Genomic DNA, 20,136 nt, shown 5'->3' with positions numbered 1-20,136 from the left:
TATCAAAATAAGGGAATAGCCATAAAATGGTTAAAATTGGCATTGAACCACAGATGGAATCGAACTTCATAGGACCATGGACAACTCCACAGGCCGCGGCCTCTCCTGTGCAGCAGCCCAGAACTCTGTGGTAGAGCAAAATATATGAAATGAACTGTCATTATTTCTAATAATATAGTAATATTAAGATTCAGTGAGAACTAGAATTTCTTAAGTAAAATTTTAAATATATACACGTTTTATTCATGTAATAAATGAACTATGTGGAAAGAGTATGTTTTAATATAGATTTACTCATACAATTTAAATTGTTTTATAGTCAATGCACATAAGCCTTAAGTTACTACCCCCGACCTGTTAGGCATGGGAGACCCCGCTACGCAGAGACCCCATTGGGTGTCTCCGTGTAATGAGGTCCCTTGCAATTGCACTCAAGGAAGGGAAACTTTATGACTGTGTTTGCGCTAGCATATCATTTGCGCTATATCTTTTGTGAATAGGACGCTAAGACGACGCAGATAACGGGTGCAATTGATGCACACTTCATGATACTATTAGCGGTCGCAATCCATTCCATTGTGAATTCGCCCTTCAGTATTTCTTCACTTTCTTCTGTACTGAACTTCTGGATGGTCTCCGTCTTCTTCCTCCTTCCCACCTCGTCTCTTTCCCGGTGCAGGGTTGTTCTCCTGCTCCGCTGCCGTTCTCTTTATCGTCCAGTATCCCTTGCCTCCATTCTTGGTTCTGGGTGCACTGGGCTCCTCTTTCTCTATGTTTTTTTTTCGATGCTTCTTCTCAGATCCCTGTCCTCCCATTCAGGAGCAGGTCTTCCATGGTTTCCGTGGTTCCTGTACCCGTAGTTACTGTAGTATGAGCAAATTGGTTAGCCTCCAGGTCTTTGCCTTTTCCCCCTTCATCTTTCCCCCTCATCAGGGTGCCTGGGCACAACCCCATGTGAACACTCACGGATGGTGATGGTTGCAGGCCTTGCATCATGACCCTTGTATCTCTTCTCACAGTGGTGCTTTCCCTGCGGCTTCTCCTAGCTGGTTTGGGATACTTCCCTTCCCCTCTCTTTCTTTACGGCATTTGTTATGGGCTTCAGAGCTTTGGGACCTCATTCTTTTGATTGTGTGTGTGTGTGTGCGTGCGTGCGTGCGTGCGTGCGTGCGTGCGTGCGTGCGTGCGTGCGTGCGTGTGTGCGCCTATTATAACCAGTTGTCATCCCAGACCACAGACATTTTTTCCTGTCATCCATCTCGGTCCAGCGTGGCCAAGGGTGGCTGGATAAATACATTAGGTGCTCAACCAGACCCTACTACCTGCTCTCCTGAGGGTTGAACACCATTTCTCTCTCTCTTCTCCCTCCCTCTTTCTTTCTTTCTTTCTTTTCTCTTTTGAGTCGCTTTTGCTCCATCACTTATTTTTTCCTATAAACAGTTTAGCCAGATTAGCAACGTAGTAATACTGTCACTTTCATGCTGCTCCTCTCTCTTCGTCTGTTGTATTCTTCTTTATCATTTACTTTTTGTTTCTTGTTGTTTCTACTCTTCCCCCCTTTCTCCGGGTCTTACTCACAAAGGTCAGCCAACAACCAAAGATGTAATGGAACGATTGTGTGTAATCTGTTGTGTGATAAATAAAAGATAAAAAAATGATTTGGTGGTTAAAAATCTGAGATTCATATTTCACAGCCGTTTGATGCAGATTACTCCCTCTCCAGGAGGGGGCGCCACTTACTTTGGCCATATGCCCTCAGTAAGGTAGGGATGGTAAACACTTTATCGGCTCATTTTAATATGTTGAATGGGTATTGTGTTAGTAATTTCAGTCTTATATTTGAATTCATGAGGTCTTAATTTCAACTTAAACATTTTGTCTTATTTATATATATATATATATATATATATATATATATATATATATATATAAGCTCTGAAATCCATATCAGCCACAACATTAAAACAACCTGCATAATATTGTGTAGGGCCCCCTTGTGCTACTGGCACAAGGGGGCCAGACCAGACGGGCTAGACTTCACTCCCCATGTGCATCACTGAGCCTTGGGCGCCCATGACCCTGTCGCTGGTTTACCGGTTGACCTTCCTTGGACCACTTTTGGTAGGTACTAACCACTGCATACCTGGAAGACCTGCCCTTTTGGAGATGCTCTGACCCAGTCGTCCAGCCATCACAATTTGGCCCTCGTCAAAGTGGCTCAGATCCTTACATTAACCCATTTTTCCTGCTTCCAACACATCAACTTGTGTGTGTGTGTGTGTGTGTGTGTGTGTGTGTGTGTGTGTGTGTGTGGGTGCACGCACTTATATATGTGGGCTTGTGTGTGTGTTAGAGAGATGGAGCGAGACAGAAGTTATGAGACTTAGGAAGTAGAAAAATGTTAACAAACTTGTGTCACAAAATGCACAAGTCTGCATATTCTAGCTTGAATAGGAGTATGTTTGTACAGATAACACGCGCATTCATGAGTGTCTGTCTGTCCGTGTGTGTGTGTGTGTGTGTGCGTGTGTGTGTGTGTGTGTGTGTGTGTGTGTGTGTGTGAGATGCTAGCTAAACAGTAATTTGCAGTGGCAGCTCCCAGTCAACCCCTTGAGCAGCGCCACTTCTCAGACGTGTCACCCTGCCCTGTCTGATCACCAATACTAGGGCTGTCTGGAAGTCACATTACATAACTGGCTTCTCTGGATCTCTGTGTGTCTCCCGAGTACCGCTTTAGTCTTTTGGTCAACCCCCCCCCCCCCTCTCTCTCCTCAGGAAGGGGGTGAGTGAAGGTGAAGTCACCCCTGAAGAGAGGGAGCATGTCAAGCGCATCGTGTACTCTATGGTGTATGGAGCAGGTGAGCAAACACATTTACCCAACACACACTCACTATTTGCTAATATCATACACACACTGACATCTACTGACATCTACTGACATCTATCTATCTATCTATCTATCTATCTATCTATCTATCTATCTATCTATCTATCTATCTATCCATCTATCCATCTATCTATCTATCTATACTGTATATACTGTATATATATTAATAATATACATATACTGTGTATATATATACAGTATATATATTTATTTATTTATTCATCGATAGATACATATATATATCGCTCGTATAGATAGCACTTTAATTACAATAACTTAATATAAAAAATTTACAATGGCTTGATGAGTTTTATCTCTTTCGTCACGCCCAATGTTAAAATATGACGTCGGTAAGGGAACCCATTCAATATTCTTCTCATTTATCTATTTCATTCCCAAAGGTGGGTGGATGGCGTCCACCCTAAATGACCCCTTGCACGCCCAGTATTCACTCATATCATAAACCAAACTCCTGACACACTGTACGCATATCTTGCAATGTTGAGAATTGGCACAAAGACTTAATATTTCACCGCTTACATGACATTTGCTGTTATGTGACTCATTTGAAAATGAAACTTGAAACACGCCTCCCCATTCACATCCTTGAGACAGTTTATATTGATTAACCATCCGATGAGGTGATAATAGACCTGCACCGATAATATGACAGTTCAGTAGGTTTTAATGTCTTTAAGTTGCCGAGACAGGGGTCTTATTGGTTCACTTTTAGAGGACAGTAAATGTGTTAGCAGCAATGTGTCATTTACTCAAGACCAGAAAAAAAGCTTCACCACTGGATGAAAGCCTTGTCGCTGTCCGATTTGTGCTTTTTTCACCTACAATCCACAGTTTTGCATCCTCCTACCGTCCATCTCACAATTCCCATGCCATTGGGGGAAAAAGGCAACAAGAGCTTGATTCAGTCTTTAAACTAACAAATGTAGCATTTGTTCCTCCTCCCTTTAAAATTTGCCCTCTGGGAGATAGCGGGTTTCCACGGGACAATGACGAAAGGGAAGCGGCTTAAAGAAAAAGGAAGAGAGGGTCTCAAACCTCCCATGATTCCAAACTGGAGGCTTCCTTTTGTGTTTCTTTCATGTTATTGATCACAGCTCCGGTACGCAGAACTCCAGTCGAGAGGACAAGATAAAAATACAGAGAGCAGGTCGAGATGAATGTGGAACAAGCGGCTTCTCTGTAGCACCAGTGTCCCATTTTAATATACTATATATTTTGCACTCCCTCTTGATGCCTTGATCAGTTGAGCCAAGCCATTTATACGGCCGCGGTGGGAATGCAGGTCACGACAGCATAAGTAAATATTTATCTCCGTGTTTGTGTGTTGAGCGTTTTTGGAATCGGGGTGAATTGCTCCAGTCACTGTGAGCGATAGATTTACAGATGGTTGGTCAAGGCCTTGTGTGTGTACACTACGCCTCCGTCTGTGAGTTTGTTCATAGTCTCTTTATGATGTTTTTTATAAGACCTAGAAAGTCTGTTTTTGACCAGTGCATGCATGCGTGGGTGTGTGTCTGTGTGTGTGTGTGTGTGTGTGTGTGTGTGTGTGTGTGTGTGTGTGTGTGTGTGTGTGTGTGTGTGTGTGTGTGTGTGTGTGTGTGTGTGTGTGTGTGTGTGTGTGTGTGTGTGTAACCTTGCACTTCCTTTCATGCATTTGGCTCAGAGAGGTTAATCGGTCAGCCTACTCTCTCCATTAAGTTTTATGACACCTGCACCCATTACGTTCTTAAGTGACTCCCTATGTCATCCTTTGCTACAGTATACTTGTTTCTCGCAGAACCCAATAGGAAGAGCAGTGAGAAATAGACCCTCTGCACCATGCACTTAGATAAAGTTGTTCCCAAAAGGCCAAACAGCAGTGGGGGCAGCAAACTACTTTTTCTGCATTTTAAAAGTACGGGCATGACCACGTCTTGCAGTGATACAATCAATAGATTTGCGGGTATGCTATCATTTTATGGTTGTGACAGCCCTAATTTATGCATTTCTGCTCTCTAGCTTAAGCAGCTTCTTTATGAGGTTGCCTTTGCCAACGACACATTATACCTTAATTGATAGCAGAGAAAGAAACAAATATGTTAATAAATGTAAGCGATGATCAAAACAAGAGTCCAAAATATATATTAGCAGATAATTTAGAATGGAATCTGCAGACTGGAGAAGAGGAATTGAAAACACCCATGCGTGTCAAAAAGAAAAACCTCAGCAACCTCACAATCTTGCATTCACCCACTTAAAACATGTGACACATGTAGGGGGACGAGTACACAACACGTGCAGTGGCAGTTCCTCTCTACAGTTAGACAAGGCTTCTTGTTGCATATGAAGTCTTCTAAACATGTTTTGATAACATTTTCTATGAAGCCTTTATCTATTATGCCTTAAAATGATACTCATAATAAAACCGCAAACTCTTTATTATTTTTAACATTAAGTTTTAGACATCATTGAAAGTTACCTCAGGACAGAGTTAGTCTGCAAGTGGAGTTCAAGTTCTCAACCTGCAATGCTACTCTTTATTAATTCTGAAATCATCAAGAACTGCTGCAATAGCTCTGTCCTGTGGATGACCTGTAGGATGACTAGAGCACAGCCCCTGGTTATAGAGAACCACCACCAACCCCCCTCTTTGGAGAACTATCTATCATGTTTGGGTCTATAAACAACTGATCACTACTCCAAGAGGGGGGAATCACCACGGTGAGACAAATAAACATAGAAACAAACAACATTTACACAAAAACATGAACACTGGATGACAACATGTATTGAAAAACAGTGAATTACGTCCAGGAAAACTGGAACTACAACTGGTCACGTGGCCTCTTCCTGTCATAATTATGGCAGCAAATGAGGGAGGAAAGGAGAGGAATGCAACCAGGAGGGTGCTGGGGTGCACTTGAAGCAGGTGTGTGTGTGTGTGTGTGTGTGTGTGTGTGTGTGTGTGTGTGTGTGTGTGTGTGTGTGTGTGTGTGTGTGTGTGTGTGTGTGTGTGTGTGTGTGTGTGTGTGTGTGTGTTGTAAGATGTCCACGGGTGATTGTACATGACTTATTCCCATTGGTACTGGTGTAGAAGGTTGGTAATATGTTGCGGGGCCTCCAAGCATTGGAAGGGGCCCAGAAGCCCCCCCGAACTCCGGGAACTCTAATTTGAATATAATTCCCAAGAGGCCAAATATTTGATGCCAGAATTGCAGTTTAAAAAACTGCAGAATTGTTTAGTGTGCCAAGGACTCACTACACAAACTCTCACAACGTCTCAAAAATTATGCCTCGCCCCCCCTTGACACCACTAATCAAACTTAAGAGTGGTTTCATGAACACCATGATGCAGTCACATGCCTACCATGACTTTCCCAATCGCCTGATCTAAACATTGGACGTTTATGGGAAGGAAGGGAGTGTAGAGTGGAAAGCCGATTTCCACCTCCTTCGTCTCAAAGAACCCTCTCCCCTCCCTCAAGACTTTTCTTTCTGAAGAATGTTGCAATATCACGCTACACATAGTTCAGGACTTGTATGACGACACTCCAAAAAGGGTCTTGTGCCTCTACTACTCTTTAGTTCCTCCACATAAATATGTTGCTAGGTGTTACCATTATTTTGCTGTCCTAGAAAGGGTTTTTGCTTTGTTATTGTTTCAGGGCTCGATGGGGATTCTTTCCGACTTGCTCTTTTATACTTTTAATTACTTCTAGGAGACTGTGAAGTAATTAAAAGTATAATTTTATTTTCCAGGTCTAATAATACTGTGTATTATTTTTTAAAACAAACAAATAGTCAGCTTGAGGTCCAGCAGCTCTTCCCTGTCTCCGTATAATCGCCACTCAAAGTGATTGCTGGCTTCTATCGTTCGCCATCAAACTTCCTATCAATCAACGTGCACAATAAGGTAATGTGGGAGACGATTAATGTAGAGTGACAATTTGACAATTATCTGTCAAATATATTTGACAGATAATCTAAAATAGACAGACTTTTATTTCTCAATTTCACTGAGGTGTGAATGTAACTTTTTTTTTTTCTCATGAGACCCAGAATGTATAAATGCATGTTAAACATACAGTACATTAATGCGACTGTAGGAACGGACAACTTACATTGTCTTTTGAGGAAACAAAAACTCCTTGAAATCTGATGAAGAAAAGCGGGAAGGGGTCATCGGGATTGAGACCGACAAAACGCAGTAATAAGATTAAAGACGAGCGAAAGAGAGACAGAACCCAGGAAGTGACTTACAGATGGAGGAAATCTGAGATGGGGTAAGACGGAGCAGAGAGAGTGGGGGTGGAGAGGAGGGAATGTAGGGGAAAGGGGAAAAGGAAGGCGGAGAGCGAGAGGAAGGTGATGCCTAACAGACAAAGAATGAGCAGGGGTGGGGGCACTCTGGAGACACAGAGCTCCTGGTGGAGAGATGTGTTTCCATGGTTACTGAATACTAAAAGAAAGCATTTCTCCATAAGACAATAATCAGAAGGGGGAGGGGAGGCTAGTGAGTTTGGTCATGGCACACATAAATAGGTCAGGATATAAAGAGGTTGAGTAGTGAGCCATATGTAGAAGAAACAATATAGATGCAGGGAACATGGAAATATGAAGAGGACTACATGGAGCGGAGATAGAATATGTCAATATAATGACAGTATATTTCCTGAATTTCATGATAGATAACTCATTTACTCTGTTAATAGGTCTAATTAATTTTTGGATATGTGTCAGTTCACCAAATGATCATTTTTACATCTTCAAAAGTGTCCACATAAGGGCAAAAAAATGCCTTGGGTGAAATCACTTAGTGGCCTTTCCAGTGCTCTAGTTCTCCATGAAAATGACCTAAGAGGAGTCTAGCTTATCTTAGCCTAGAAAAGAAGTAGAAATAGAAGGAAAACGCATCAAGGTGGTTGTGGTGGTGGTGGTGGTTGGGGGTGAGATGTTAATTGGTCAGATAGATGATAATACACCACTTTATTGATCTCCAGGGGGGAAATTTTCAACTTGTGAATCTGACTTTTTAAACTTGTCAGCTTGTCAATTCGGGCAGGTGGTGGGTACAATAAAATACATTGTGGTGGGTGCAATACATTGGGAGACGGATGCTGAGGATGGAGCTGCCAGGCAAGAGGAAAAGAGGAAGGCCAAAGAGAGGGTTTATGGATGTGGTGAGGGAGGACATGCAGGCGGTTGGTGTAAGGGAGGAAGATGCGCAGAACAGAAGGTGTTGGAGGCAGATGATCCGCTGTGGCGACCCCTAACGAGAGCAGCCCAAAGTAAAAGAAAGACTAGTATGTCATATAAGTACTGTATATATAGATGGAGGTGAGGAAAACATGGAACTTAGGAGCAGAGGTGAATGGAAAGAACCAGGCTGGCAAAAAGAGGGTGCAGGGGGCATCAATGATGAGGGTGTCAATTCTCCCAGAATTTGTTCATACATGTAAAAATAATAATAATAATAATAATAATAATAATAATACGTAATAGGTCATTGGCAAAACTATGTATACTCCTAAATTATCTTCCAGGGAACAATATATTGTTATCTTATAAGAAAATGTTGTGTGTGTACAACACTCCACCCAAAGATACATGGACACAGGCTGAACCTCTCTATCTCTTAACTTTTGCCTGTTTGATAATACACATAGACACACACACACACACACACACACACACACACACACACTCACACACATTAGTCATGTTGCCGTCGGGGCCTTGTCATGTCAGTTAGCGTCCCGTCATTTTTTGTCTGTGACAGCCACACGGACACACTTGCCAGGACAGATACACTCCAACAACTTTGGCTGTCTCTCCAGGGCTGTATCAGTTCCACTGTGGATTCTGGGCACTGATGTTGTCATTGATTGTTCAGCAACAAGCGGTGCTTAAAGCAATCACTGAAAGAAGCGAAAATCGAATCGACCCTCGCTCTGAATTCTCTAATTAATTCACACACGATCAGTATGTAAGAAAATGTTTCCCCAAATTAAGTTTGAGTTGCTTTAAACCAGGCACCACAGCATTCAATAAAAGAGTAGAACATGCCAGACAGAAAGAACCTAGTGAAAAAGTATTACTATAGTATAGTAACATATAGTATAGTAATGTGTAGTGTAGTATCGTAATATGTACTATAGTAAAGTAATGTGTACTATAGTATAGTAATGTGTAGTATGGTAATGTGTACTATAGTAATGTGTACTATAGTATAGTAATGTGTAGTATGGTAATGTGTACTATAGTAATGTGTACTATAATAATGTGTACAATAGTATAGTAATGTGTAGTATGGTAATGTGTACTATAGTATAGTAATGTGTACTATAGTATAGTAAAGTAATGTGTACTAAAGTATAATATTGTAATGTGTAGTATAATATAGTAATGTGTACTATAGTATAGTATAGTATAGTATGGTATAATATAGTAATGTGCATCCAGGAAAGGAAATTATTTCAGCCATTACTGGCAATGAAAGATGCTGCAGTGATAGCTAATCATTTTAAAATATGGATATATAGATAATAAGTAATAATAATAATAACATAATAAGAAAAAAATGAAAAAAAATAATGGCAATATGCAATCAACATGAGGCTAAGGATCGACTTGAATATAGAAAATAGGGAATGGATACACTTATTGATATCGTGTGTGTGTGTGTGTGTGTGTGTGTGTGTGTGTGTGTGTGTGTGTGTGTGTGTGTGTGTGTGTGTGTGTGTGTGTGTGTGTGTGTGTGTGTGTGTGTGTGTGTGTGTGTGTGTACATCCATACATCTCATCTTTGCATTTTTCTGGATTAAGCATTGTAAAGGTTGTGTAACACCTGTATCAGTATAGCTATTAATGTATCAGTGTTATGACTGGCCATTTTTGTTAAACCACTGCTCTTTAGGAATATATTCAACAAATATTATTATTCAATATTATAATGATTTAATGCTCACACTGGACACATGTTGTGCCTACTGTAAAATCCTTCACTTGCATGTGCATGCGTGTGTCCTATATTTTTGTGCAGAGGGCAAGGCAGAAGTGTGGCGCCACAAGCAGTTTCAGATTAGAGGCTTAAATGGCCTATGTTGGACCCACTGTCCCCCACGTACACACATGCACACACACACACACGCACCGCAGAACCTCCTTCTGGCTGTCTGGCACAATTCATTACTCATCCACAGCCATGTTTTAACACACAATCCTTGGAGCTCTATTTTAACACACACTCCCACATCTACTGAGGTTGTGTGTCTTTGCTTGTCTCCTTTTAAACACACGCACGCACGCACGCACACACACACACACACACACACACACACACACACACACACACACACACACACACACACACACACACACACACAACATAACACCTATGGTCACACCCTGATACTGCTTCAATCGCACTTCATCTTCATCCCAACATCCTCCATTTGTTGTCCATTTGGCTCGTCATCCAATTGACTCCAATTCTTTTACCCATTTACTTATCGTCCCTTTTTTTTAACTCACCTTTTGCAATTTCAACTGGACACTTGTTCGAGGTTTAAACGTGTAGGGGATTGAAGGAAAAATCTCCCCCAAAAATACTTTTGGTTACATGGTATTTGTGTGCTGTGAGAAGGTCTGCATATTGATTTGTGTTGCTGTAAAATAAGAGTTTTCCTGGTTGTTGTGTATGTGCCCTATTTACACAACTATGTTATTAATGAAAACAATAGTCCTTTTTTATAGTGCAGGCTATACAGTACACTAGTCATGTACAGTATCTCTTCATCGTCATGAGTTTCTTCCGAGCCAGCTTGGCCTGCGGTCATTCCGTCAGATAGTCACAGTAACGAAAGCAAAGCAATATGCATTTAAAAAGTAGAATAATCAAATAATTATGGGGTAAGAATAAGCATTCCTCAGCTAAGTATTTTCCATCCATCTTTTAAAGGAGTATATAAATATTCACCATCAGTTTCTTACACAGTTGGCCGGTTTTCTACATTCCATCTTCCCTCTAAACTTTTTAAAACTCTTTAAATCTTTTTTTAAACATTAAAATAATAAAAATCTGTTTGAAAACAACTAAGTGAAGTAAGACTAAATGAAGGACTATTTGAAGGCTGAGCTGAAAAGAAAAGTTTATAGCATTCGCTTGAAAGTACCTACAGACTCTCCACTATTCTTTGGTAGCTTGTTTGATAGTTCGGGAGCGTAGTTAAAAAGACTTTCAATTCTGAAGGAAACCGGGAGTCAATGCAGTGTAACTAAAATTGGAGTGATGTGCTCTCGCTCTCTTGCTTTGGTTGAAAGTCTAGCTGCCTAATTCTGAATAAGCTGAAGTCTCTCAATGGACTTTTTCAGAAAGCCAGCAAAAAGGGCAATCGACTTGTAATAAACGCATGAGTTCGCTTTTCAGCATCTTTCTGGGCTAGTAAGGGCCATACTTTGGCAGTGTTTCTAAGATAAAATAATGCTGTTCTGGTCACTTTCTTAATCTTGGAGTTAAAACTTGAATCAGAATCTAGAACAACACTCAGACCTGTTTCTTCTGATTGGACCCAGGGATTCAGATTTCAAAGAGTTCCTCCCTTTTGGCTTTGGGGCCGACCAAAAGGATTTCTGTCTGATCTTATCTTCATTTAGTTTTAGGACGTTTTTACTCATCCAAGCATTTATAGCAAGTGGACAGGTAGTGAGAGCAAGATTTGGCTCCACAGAAATATACAGTTGTGTATCTTCGGCATCGTTATGGAAATTGACATTATGTTCTCTGATAATATCACCTAATGGAAGCATGTAAAGTGAGAAAAGTAAGGGCCCAGGGCAGCTCCCTTGTGCGACACCAGAAGTTATATCGTGTTTCTCTGATACATGATATAACATCTCCAAGACAGATAAAGAACGTACTCCCTTTAATGCCAGTTCTGAACCAGTTCAGGACTCGTTCAGACGGACCAGCCAAGTTCTTCAGATAGTCTTTGATAATATTGTGATCAATGGGGTCAACTGCTGCAAAACCTGAAACCTTGTTGACATCAGCGCGAAGTCTTAAATCACTGATTATTTTGGTGAGAGCAGTTTCCGTGCTGCGATTGGCTCTGAAACCTGACTGAAATTTCTCAAAAATGTTGTTTTCATTTACAAAGTTTTACATTTGATTACAGACTACCTTCTCAAGTACCTTACTGAAAGAGGAAAGGTTTGATATGGGCCCGTAGTTACCTATGACCCACACAGTCCAGGTGTGGTTTTTTCAACAGCGGTTTCACAACAGCAATTTTAAAAGCATCAGGAAAAACCCCATTCTCTCTGATGACACGATTGAAATCCTTTTAAAAATAAATATATGGACTTAAGGAGTGTCGTCATTCCCCAGGCCGCGAGCGGCTGTCGGAGATCCTGGGGGTGAGCGCCGAGCAGGCCAGCCGCTTCCACGACAGCTTCTTCCAGACCTACAGGGACGTCCAGGCTTTCATCCAGAGAACCATCCAGCAGTGCCACAAACAGGGTGTGTGTGTGCGTGCGTTTGTGTGTGTGTGTGTGTGTGTGTGTGTGTGTGTGTGTGTGTGTCATAATGAAATTATCGGCTCCAAATATAATCGTATGATCAACTTATGCATACAGACACACACACACACACACTCACACAGGGAGCCCTGCTCCGCACCTCGGTGTATGTGTGTTTTACGTGAGCGTGGACAAAGATGTGCTTGCATTGGCAGGACTGTGACAAACTACCCTGGATCAATACCTACGGTGGAGTTGGGGGGGGTGGAGGGGTGATGGTTTGAGCGGGACGATCCATTTATATTCTGACTGAAACGCCAACACAGCACACCAGAATTCCCGTACACACACACTAAATACTGTATACTCTGCACTTTAAACCCCGTCACATGGAATGCGTTGACCTTGTGTTGACAGACTGAAGAATGAGGGTTTTTTTGCATGAAAGGGGGGATAAAAAAATGCTCAATAATGTTAATACATTCAGTATGTAACATGTGTGCATATGCTCTGTGTGCACCAAAGTGCAACTGCCCCCAGTAAGTATCTCTGGGCCGCCCATCTCTCAACACGCATAAAATAACTAAAAACAGGTCATTTGCTGTATCGCTTCCATTTCCCCAACAATGAAACAAGGGGAAAATACCAAGAAGGGAAATTTATATAAATTAAATACATGCTTTTTTTTTTATAACTATTTGTCTTGTGTCACCTTTAGTGAATATCACTCTTAACTTTTTGGTATCTTTCTTAGGCAGTTATTTGTTCTTGATTACCTTGCCATTACCTTGCCTGGAAGCTCTTATTTTGGCTTGAATGCCCTCACAGTGTGGTAAACATTGAGATTTAGGTCAGGGGCCGAGGTGATAATCACACTCACACAGTCACTCATCACAACGTGTCAACTCTCCGTCACGGGTGGAGCTTCCCTTTATCAACTGGCACAACCCATCACGTCCTAAACACCCATAAACACCCACACTTTTACTGATCCCCTCAACGTCCCCTGAAATCAGCCTACTAATCCAGGCGGCGTAATGGATGCACCGCTCAGAGGCGCAGTGCACTGATTGCCACGCCTCCCGCCAGGAGAGAGCTACGTTTTTCACAATAGTCGGCTTGCTCTCAGCTCATCGCCATGGCGATGGGCCCATCAGAGACAGTTCGGGCATCCGTCTGCCCGGCCTGTCAAATGCACACACTTGTTTCTTCTGTCTAGCTTCCTGTCGTTCCTATCAGCTCTCGCCCTGCAAGTCTCCTCCTATTTATATTCTGTTTTCACTCCTATTCCATCCCTCTCATTCTGCATGCTTTCCTGCGATCATTGATCCCCGACCAGAGAGGTAATTGATCGGTTTAAAGATCCCTCCCTCAGAGGAGACATCACTTCCAGCGGACCCCTGGGCTGTTTTTAGGTGCAGTGCTGTGGCTGGTGGAATACAGCTTACTGCAATAGGCTATTATGTCGGGGCAGTATTTGATAAAACACCTATTTCACTTGAATAATGCAAACATGCTGACAAACTGGGCTCTACTGGGCTCTGTCATATGTATGGTATAGACAGACAGAATGTGGCACCGCCTCAGTTATGGTTCAGAAAATACACACTGCGATGTAAATAAGCTGTAGCTGTAGCTCAGGCGGTAGAGCTGGTCGTCTAGTAATCTAAAGGTTGCTGGTTGGATCCCAGGCTCCTCCTGCTAGCATGCTGTAGTGTCCTTGAGCAAGACACTTAACCCCTAATTGCTCCTGATGGCTGCGTCCGTCGGTGTTTGAACAATTGTAAGTGGCTTTGGATAAAAGCGTCTGCTAAATGAAATGTAATGTAATGTAATAAGGAGGACAAACATTGTCAGGTACATAACATAAGTGTAAATTTTCAACTGTGGGGAATCGGTGTCCTGGGTGGCGCAGTGATGAAGGATTACAGTATCACAGGGTCACAAACATAAGCAGGTGAAACTCAAGAGGAGCTAGTAATGCACGACAAAGCCACAAGGTTCTACAGTTGCAGCACCGCCACAGATGTGCAAAGTGCAACTGTGTCATACAGGACGGTAGTAAATCATTTCGGTAGACGCCAGCCAAGGTCAAGATGGAAAAAGGAGTAGAGGAAGAATCAATAGAAGAGAGGATGTGAAGAGAAGGTAAAAATATGTTTATGATGAAAGAAATCTACCCAGACGCTGAAAAGGAAAACCATTATGACCAACTAAAACATATTGACATGTGGCAAGTGAAAAAGACTGCACACATAAAATAATGAGGACCAGCACTTAAAAATTCAGGTAAAAGCAGGACTGGAGTGTGACTCATTTTCAACCCAGGAGTTTGATCTTAATCACCAGCCCACTTCGGTGAGGCGGTGTTATGGTCCATAATGGACAAAATTGACAGTTTTGTCTCTTAAGCTTTGAACACGTATTGTACAACCTCTACAACCTTATTCAGTGTGCATGGGTTTGACATTAATCACGAGCTTATAGAGCTTGTGCGTAATCAGCGGGTGTCATGACATTTCACTGCATATATGTACGACCTATGTGTATGTACAGTATGTGACAAATAATCTCTTGAACTTGAACTGTAAAAAATAAAAGTTCAAAGAGTTGTCTATTAAAATTTTTAAATTTCCAAGTTCAATGACATTGAAATGATGACCAAAACAGTCATTATTGTACATTCTCAAATGGTTCTAATGTCTTAGAAATACAATAACGGTGAAGTTGAGCTATTCAATCGTTTTTCTGGGGACCCCACGTTGAGAACTGCTCGTCTATCAGTCACATTGATATAGGCGTTCTGCGATAGAAGTCCAGCGATGATAAATAGACACGATTACTTATAAAATTGTTGAAAACCAAGCTATCAAATGCTCATTTTTTGTAAAAAAAAAAACAACAACTGGATTTTCGATGCAGCTGTTGCTTCAGATTCATTTGTGATCTGCCACAGATTCAAACAATAGGATTCAATTTGTTAACTCAACCCACTGGGATTATGAATACACTTCTGATCAATAAATGCAGATAACAAAAGAGGTAAAGATTAAATGGCAATTTCAGATTAAAAAAATAAAATAAAAAGAGATATACTGATGTCAGATAAGGATGAAGCGGTACTCAATATATGTTACTCATGTTTTAGTAGTAGAGCAAGATATGGTACACTGCTGTAGTTTCAAGCATTTTAACCGGCTGCGTATCACAACACATTCTAGGGCTGGTCAAAACAAACGGCCTCTTTCACCCACATTCCCAGAGCATTGATGACACACGCCAATGACTGAAAACACATACATCACATACCACAAAGTATAAAAACACAAATGCATTCCACCACCGCTACTTACGGTTTTACCTGTCCGCTGAAATGCGTCGTTGTGTGATGTGTTGTCTCTGACACAATGTGGCCCAGACATCCCGGTCAATGGGCCCCTCAAAGGGAGGTCACATTCTCAGTGAAAAGGTCAAAAATGTGGTTGCATACAAAGTTAAAGTGCGCGTGTGCGTGTGTATGGAGCGTCGTCTGTGTGTGTGTGTGTGTGTGTGTGTGTGTGTGTGTGTGTGTGTGTGTGTGTGTGTGTGTGTGTGTGTGTGTGTGTGTGTGTGTGTGTGTGTGTCTGTAACCCAGGAGTTATAACCCACTTCAATGTTTCAACTGATCACTTCCCATTGAACCGTTGAATCTGGAGCTCCACCAGACATTTAATTAACTTCTTCCGTTGAAAAAACATTAAAGATCAATTCACATTTCATCAGTAAGGTTTCTGTAGGGAGTATGAGTGTATTTCTTCTCAGTCATACATCAGACATGCAGTTTTCCTGTTAACAAGGTGGTAAATATTTCCAGACCCAATAAAACGTTGTATCCCCACCTTTCTGTGCACAAAATGCTTTGCACGCGTTTGTAAGATAATGTTAATAAACAACGTAAACAACAATATGGGATTATAGAGGGCTTGGCGGGGGCTCTCTCTAGGAAAGGCCGTTGCAGTTTGACCTTTTGGTCCTGCTGCCCTGGTCTTGACAGATTGGGATGAAATGAGTGGATGGAGGGATTTTGGAAATCCGCAGGAACATATCCTAACCTCACGTTTGTTCTTTGTTAAGAGTGTGATGATGACCGTCGTAACCATCTTCTTATTCATACAGTTCATTCTTGTTGTTTGGCGGGTTTCCCAGGTTACGCCGTGTCCATCATGGGGCGTAGACGCATGCTGCCCCTCCTCTGTTCCTCCGACTGGGGGCTCCGCATGCAGGCTGAGAGACAGGCGGTCAACTTTGTGTTCCAAGGTAGGTTGTGTGAAGGTTTGTTTTATTTCCTACAATAGTCTGTAACAGGTTGCATACATTAGTAGCCTCCCAACCCTATTAGGCCATGAATCTAAGACCATTGACGACCTGGACTAAACCCATGTTTCTCTAACTTAACCTGAACTAAATCATACATGTACATGTGTCACTGCTTGGTTATGGGTGTGTTTGATTTGTGTTGTGTGTGTGTGTGTGTGTGTGTGTGTGTGTGTGTGTGTGTGTGTGTGTGTGTGTGTGTGTGTGTGTGTGTGTGTGTGTGTGTGTGTGTGTGTGTGTGTGTGTGTGTGTTTCCAGGCTCTGCAGCTGACCTGTGTAAGATGGCCATGATCAAGATTTTCTCCAAGGTTTCCACCTCCAGTTGGCTCTCAGCCAGGTAGCAGCAACACCACACACAAACGCACACGCACTTTTGCAAATGTCGTCTTCAGCGCCTCCTTCAGATAAAACCAGGCATTAAATCTATATTTATATCCTTTGTCAATTTTTGGTTGTGCGGTATTGTCATGACATTGAGACACCGGCCTAAATTCTAAATGAATGATTATCGTTAATGATTAATGAGGATTTATGACCCAAAAAAAAAATGTTTTTATCGTTTAACTACAGTTTTAGTCTGATGTCATACTTTAAATAATCATATTCTTCATATAATCATTCATAAACCACTCATTTAATGTAATAATTATGGATTTTGTGTACATGGTAATGGATTATGGATGATTATCCAATAGATAATATAATATAATATGATATAATATAATATAATGGATGAGGATGATCGCCCAGCCTTCAATACAAATATTATTTGGTGTAAGTACCACAACTAACACTTAATGCTACAACTACCACAACTGAATACTTGCCAAAACGGATAATATTGATAACTCTTCCATGGCACACGGGGTTGAGTTAGCAGTGAATATTAGTATCTCCTCTACAGATGTCTGGTGTTTCCTGAGATGTTTGTTTAGATGTCTTACTGTGGATTTCTTTCGTGCGTTGTTTATGTTTGTTTTTCCTTTCTATATGTATTTTCTGGTATATCTGTCTGCCTGTTTCCTGCAGACTAATAGCACAGCTCCACGACGAGCTCTTGTATGAAGTGGAGGACTCTCAGGTGCAGCGGTTTGCAGGTAAGGCAGCGAGCTCAGTGCGTCCCTGTACACATCCACTTCAGTTGGCGATACCAATGACAGCTAATGAGCGGTCACGTTCGTCACCTTCTACTCCAACAGCGCTTGTGAAAGGTACGATGGAGTCTCTGCAGCACATTGAGCGTCTTGGAGTTCATCTCAAGGTGAGCGAATGGCCGTCAATGTATTGTTGACGCTGCATAATGTTAACTCCTCTGTCTACCGACGAGGTCAAGGAGGAATACGGAAACATTGTTCTTCAAGTAGAACATACAATGATTGCCCCTGAAGCTAAGTTACTGGTTTGATTTGGTTGAGCATGGATAGAACATCAACACCTTTTTGGAGGACGGTCTGTGTTCTTTCTTGTAGCGCCTAGCATTTTCCCTGCGTAGTATGGCAGGAGTCAGGTGAGTTATGAGTAAACCCTGACTAAATGTAGGTCGCTGTGGACGAAATTAGTGTGTGTGTGTGTGTGCGCGCGTGCGTGTGTGTGCACGTCACACACGTGTGTGTTTGTTTCCCAGGTTCCCCTAAGGGTGGCAGTCTCCAGTGGCAAGTCGTGGGGTTCGATGTCTGAGCTAAGCATCTCCTCAACATCTCCTCCCTCTCTCTGAGTTCTCCTCCATCCCTGCATTGCTTTCTTTCCCCTCCTCGGTCTCCACAGTCTTCCCTTTTCCTAATCATTCTTATGTTCAACCTCAACTTCCCCTATTCATCAATCCTTCTTTTGCCTTTTTCTTATTTTCTCCTCTCTTCCCGCATCCAAATACACGTCCGCATGTTCCTCTCTCTGGCTCTCTCTCTCTCTCTCTCTCTTTCCACGCGCCCTGCATCCCCATCCCTATGGAAACCAGGCAGCTGCATCTCCTTCGAGCTCCCAATTCTTGCTTTCACTCCATCCGTATCCGTGGGCAACGGCAGGAGCCACCGACTGGATTGTGCCAGTTCCTTTTTTTTTTCTTTTTTTTTTCTCTTTCTTTCCTCTGTGGAAGATCTGTGTCCTCATCCTTGCTCCTCTCACCTTATTTTTAAGACCGATGCTGTTTTACTCGCTGAAGTTCTGTGTGAAGCCTTTCACAGACTGCGGAGTCATTATTTGTTATGAAAATAGACTTCTATATACTGAAAGGCGGCATTTCTGTACACTGTTATCAAGAATTTGATTTGAAGTTCAGTTCTATGTATTGTATGTATTGTCTCATCTTAGTAATAAAGACTCTTGACTTTTCCACCTGGGTAGATTTTTGGATTATTTTTCACACATAGACGCTATGCCCTCTCTCTTAGCCTGCAGGAAATAAAGATAGTTCACCTTCAGGATGTTTCCTGAATTTGGTGTTATTTCAGCCTTCTGGATCTTAAGCCTCTTTCAGCGTAGAGGTCACTTGATTATCAATCGCGCACCAGACTACTCTTCCTCTAATAGTCGAATTACTATATTGTTATTACATTAACAATCATCACACAATACATTTGCTTCTGTTCAAATGTAGGTTAACCTCAGACATACTGTCGTATTTTACTGAGGGGTTTGAAAAGTGTCCAACCTTGAGCTCTCACTGGGGTCTGCGTGAAACGCCAGTTGTTTTACCGTGTGGCTCCTGTGTTAAAGCCATCAGCCATCTAAGTCACCACCAAACACATTTCCATTGTAAAGCTCTCACTGGTATCGGTTGCATTCACAGTGACTCACTGATTTAAACCAAACAATCAAATTATACTCCTCTGGAATATCTCTCTCTGGCTCTCTCTCTCTCTCCCTCTCTCTTTCTTTCTCTCTCTCTCGCTCAATCAATCTCTCAATCTTGTCTTTTGCCTCTGGCTCTCTCTCTCTCCCTTTGTTCAGGATACGTAGATGTCTATAAATGTATGTCTGAGCATCCTGAGAATCCTCGGATTTGTGCCATTTTTAAGAAAGCCAAACTACTGTTGTCTATTTAAATTGTCACCTCAATTTTCCCACTAATTAGTCATGAATCGTCCTTGATCTCCCAATATTTATATTTGTTTTCATGTTTTGTTTTCGTCTGGCCATTTCCTCATGGCATGTCACTTAGCTCCATGTCATTTCAGATCCGTGGTTTCCCCCGCCTGCAGCTCATTCTCTTGTTAGTCCCTGAGTACAAATACCAGTCCACTTCCCGTTGTTCTCTGCCAGATTGTCTCTTGCATTACGCTGAGCTCTCCCGCACTTCTACCTGTTTCCTGTACCTTCCTTCCAAATCTCTGCCTGTTTCCCTGGACCCTGATTCTCTGCCTATTCCCTGCTGGATAAGTT

General features: G+C 41.9%; 1 protein-coding gene across 1 annotated transcript in view; it reads left to right on the top strand.

Annotated features, from left to right (window-relative positions):
- Nucleotides 1-18,472, top strand: part of poln (polymerase (DNA directed) nu) — a gene marked incomplete at both ends in the record, with an annotated part of 76,157 nt that extends 57,685 nt beyond the window's left edge. Inside the window, 7 exons of the mRNA XM_080023139.1 lie at nucleotides 2,776-2,858; nucleotides 12,275-12,406; nucleotides 16,591-16,701; nucleotides 17,017-17,095; nucleotides 17,788-17,855; nucleotides 17,958-18,019; nucleotides 18,383-18,472. Of these exons, the coding sequence (XP_079879265.1) occupies nucleotides 2,776-2,858; nucleotides 12,275-12,406; nucleotides 16,591-16,701; nucleotides 17,017-17,095; nucleotides 17,788-17,855; nucleotides 17,958-18,019; nucleotides 18,383-18,472 (625 nt within the window). The remainder of the gene's footprint in view (nucleotides 1-2,775; nucleotides 2,859-12,274; nucleotides 12,407-16,590; nucleotides 16,702-17,016; nucleotides 17,096-17,787; nucleotides 17,856-17,957; nucleotides 18,020-18,382) is intronic.
- Nucleotides 18,473-20,136: the final 1,664 nt, after the last annotated feature.

The sequence above is a fragment of the Zeus faber genome, assembly GCF_960531495.2.
Source record: "Zeus faber genome assembly, chromosome: 22".
NCBI lineage: Eukaryota > Metazoa > Chordata > Actinopteri > Zeiformes > Zeidae > Zeus > Zeus faber.
This window is presented reverse-complemented; position numbering and strand designations above follow the sequence as displayed.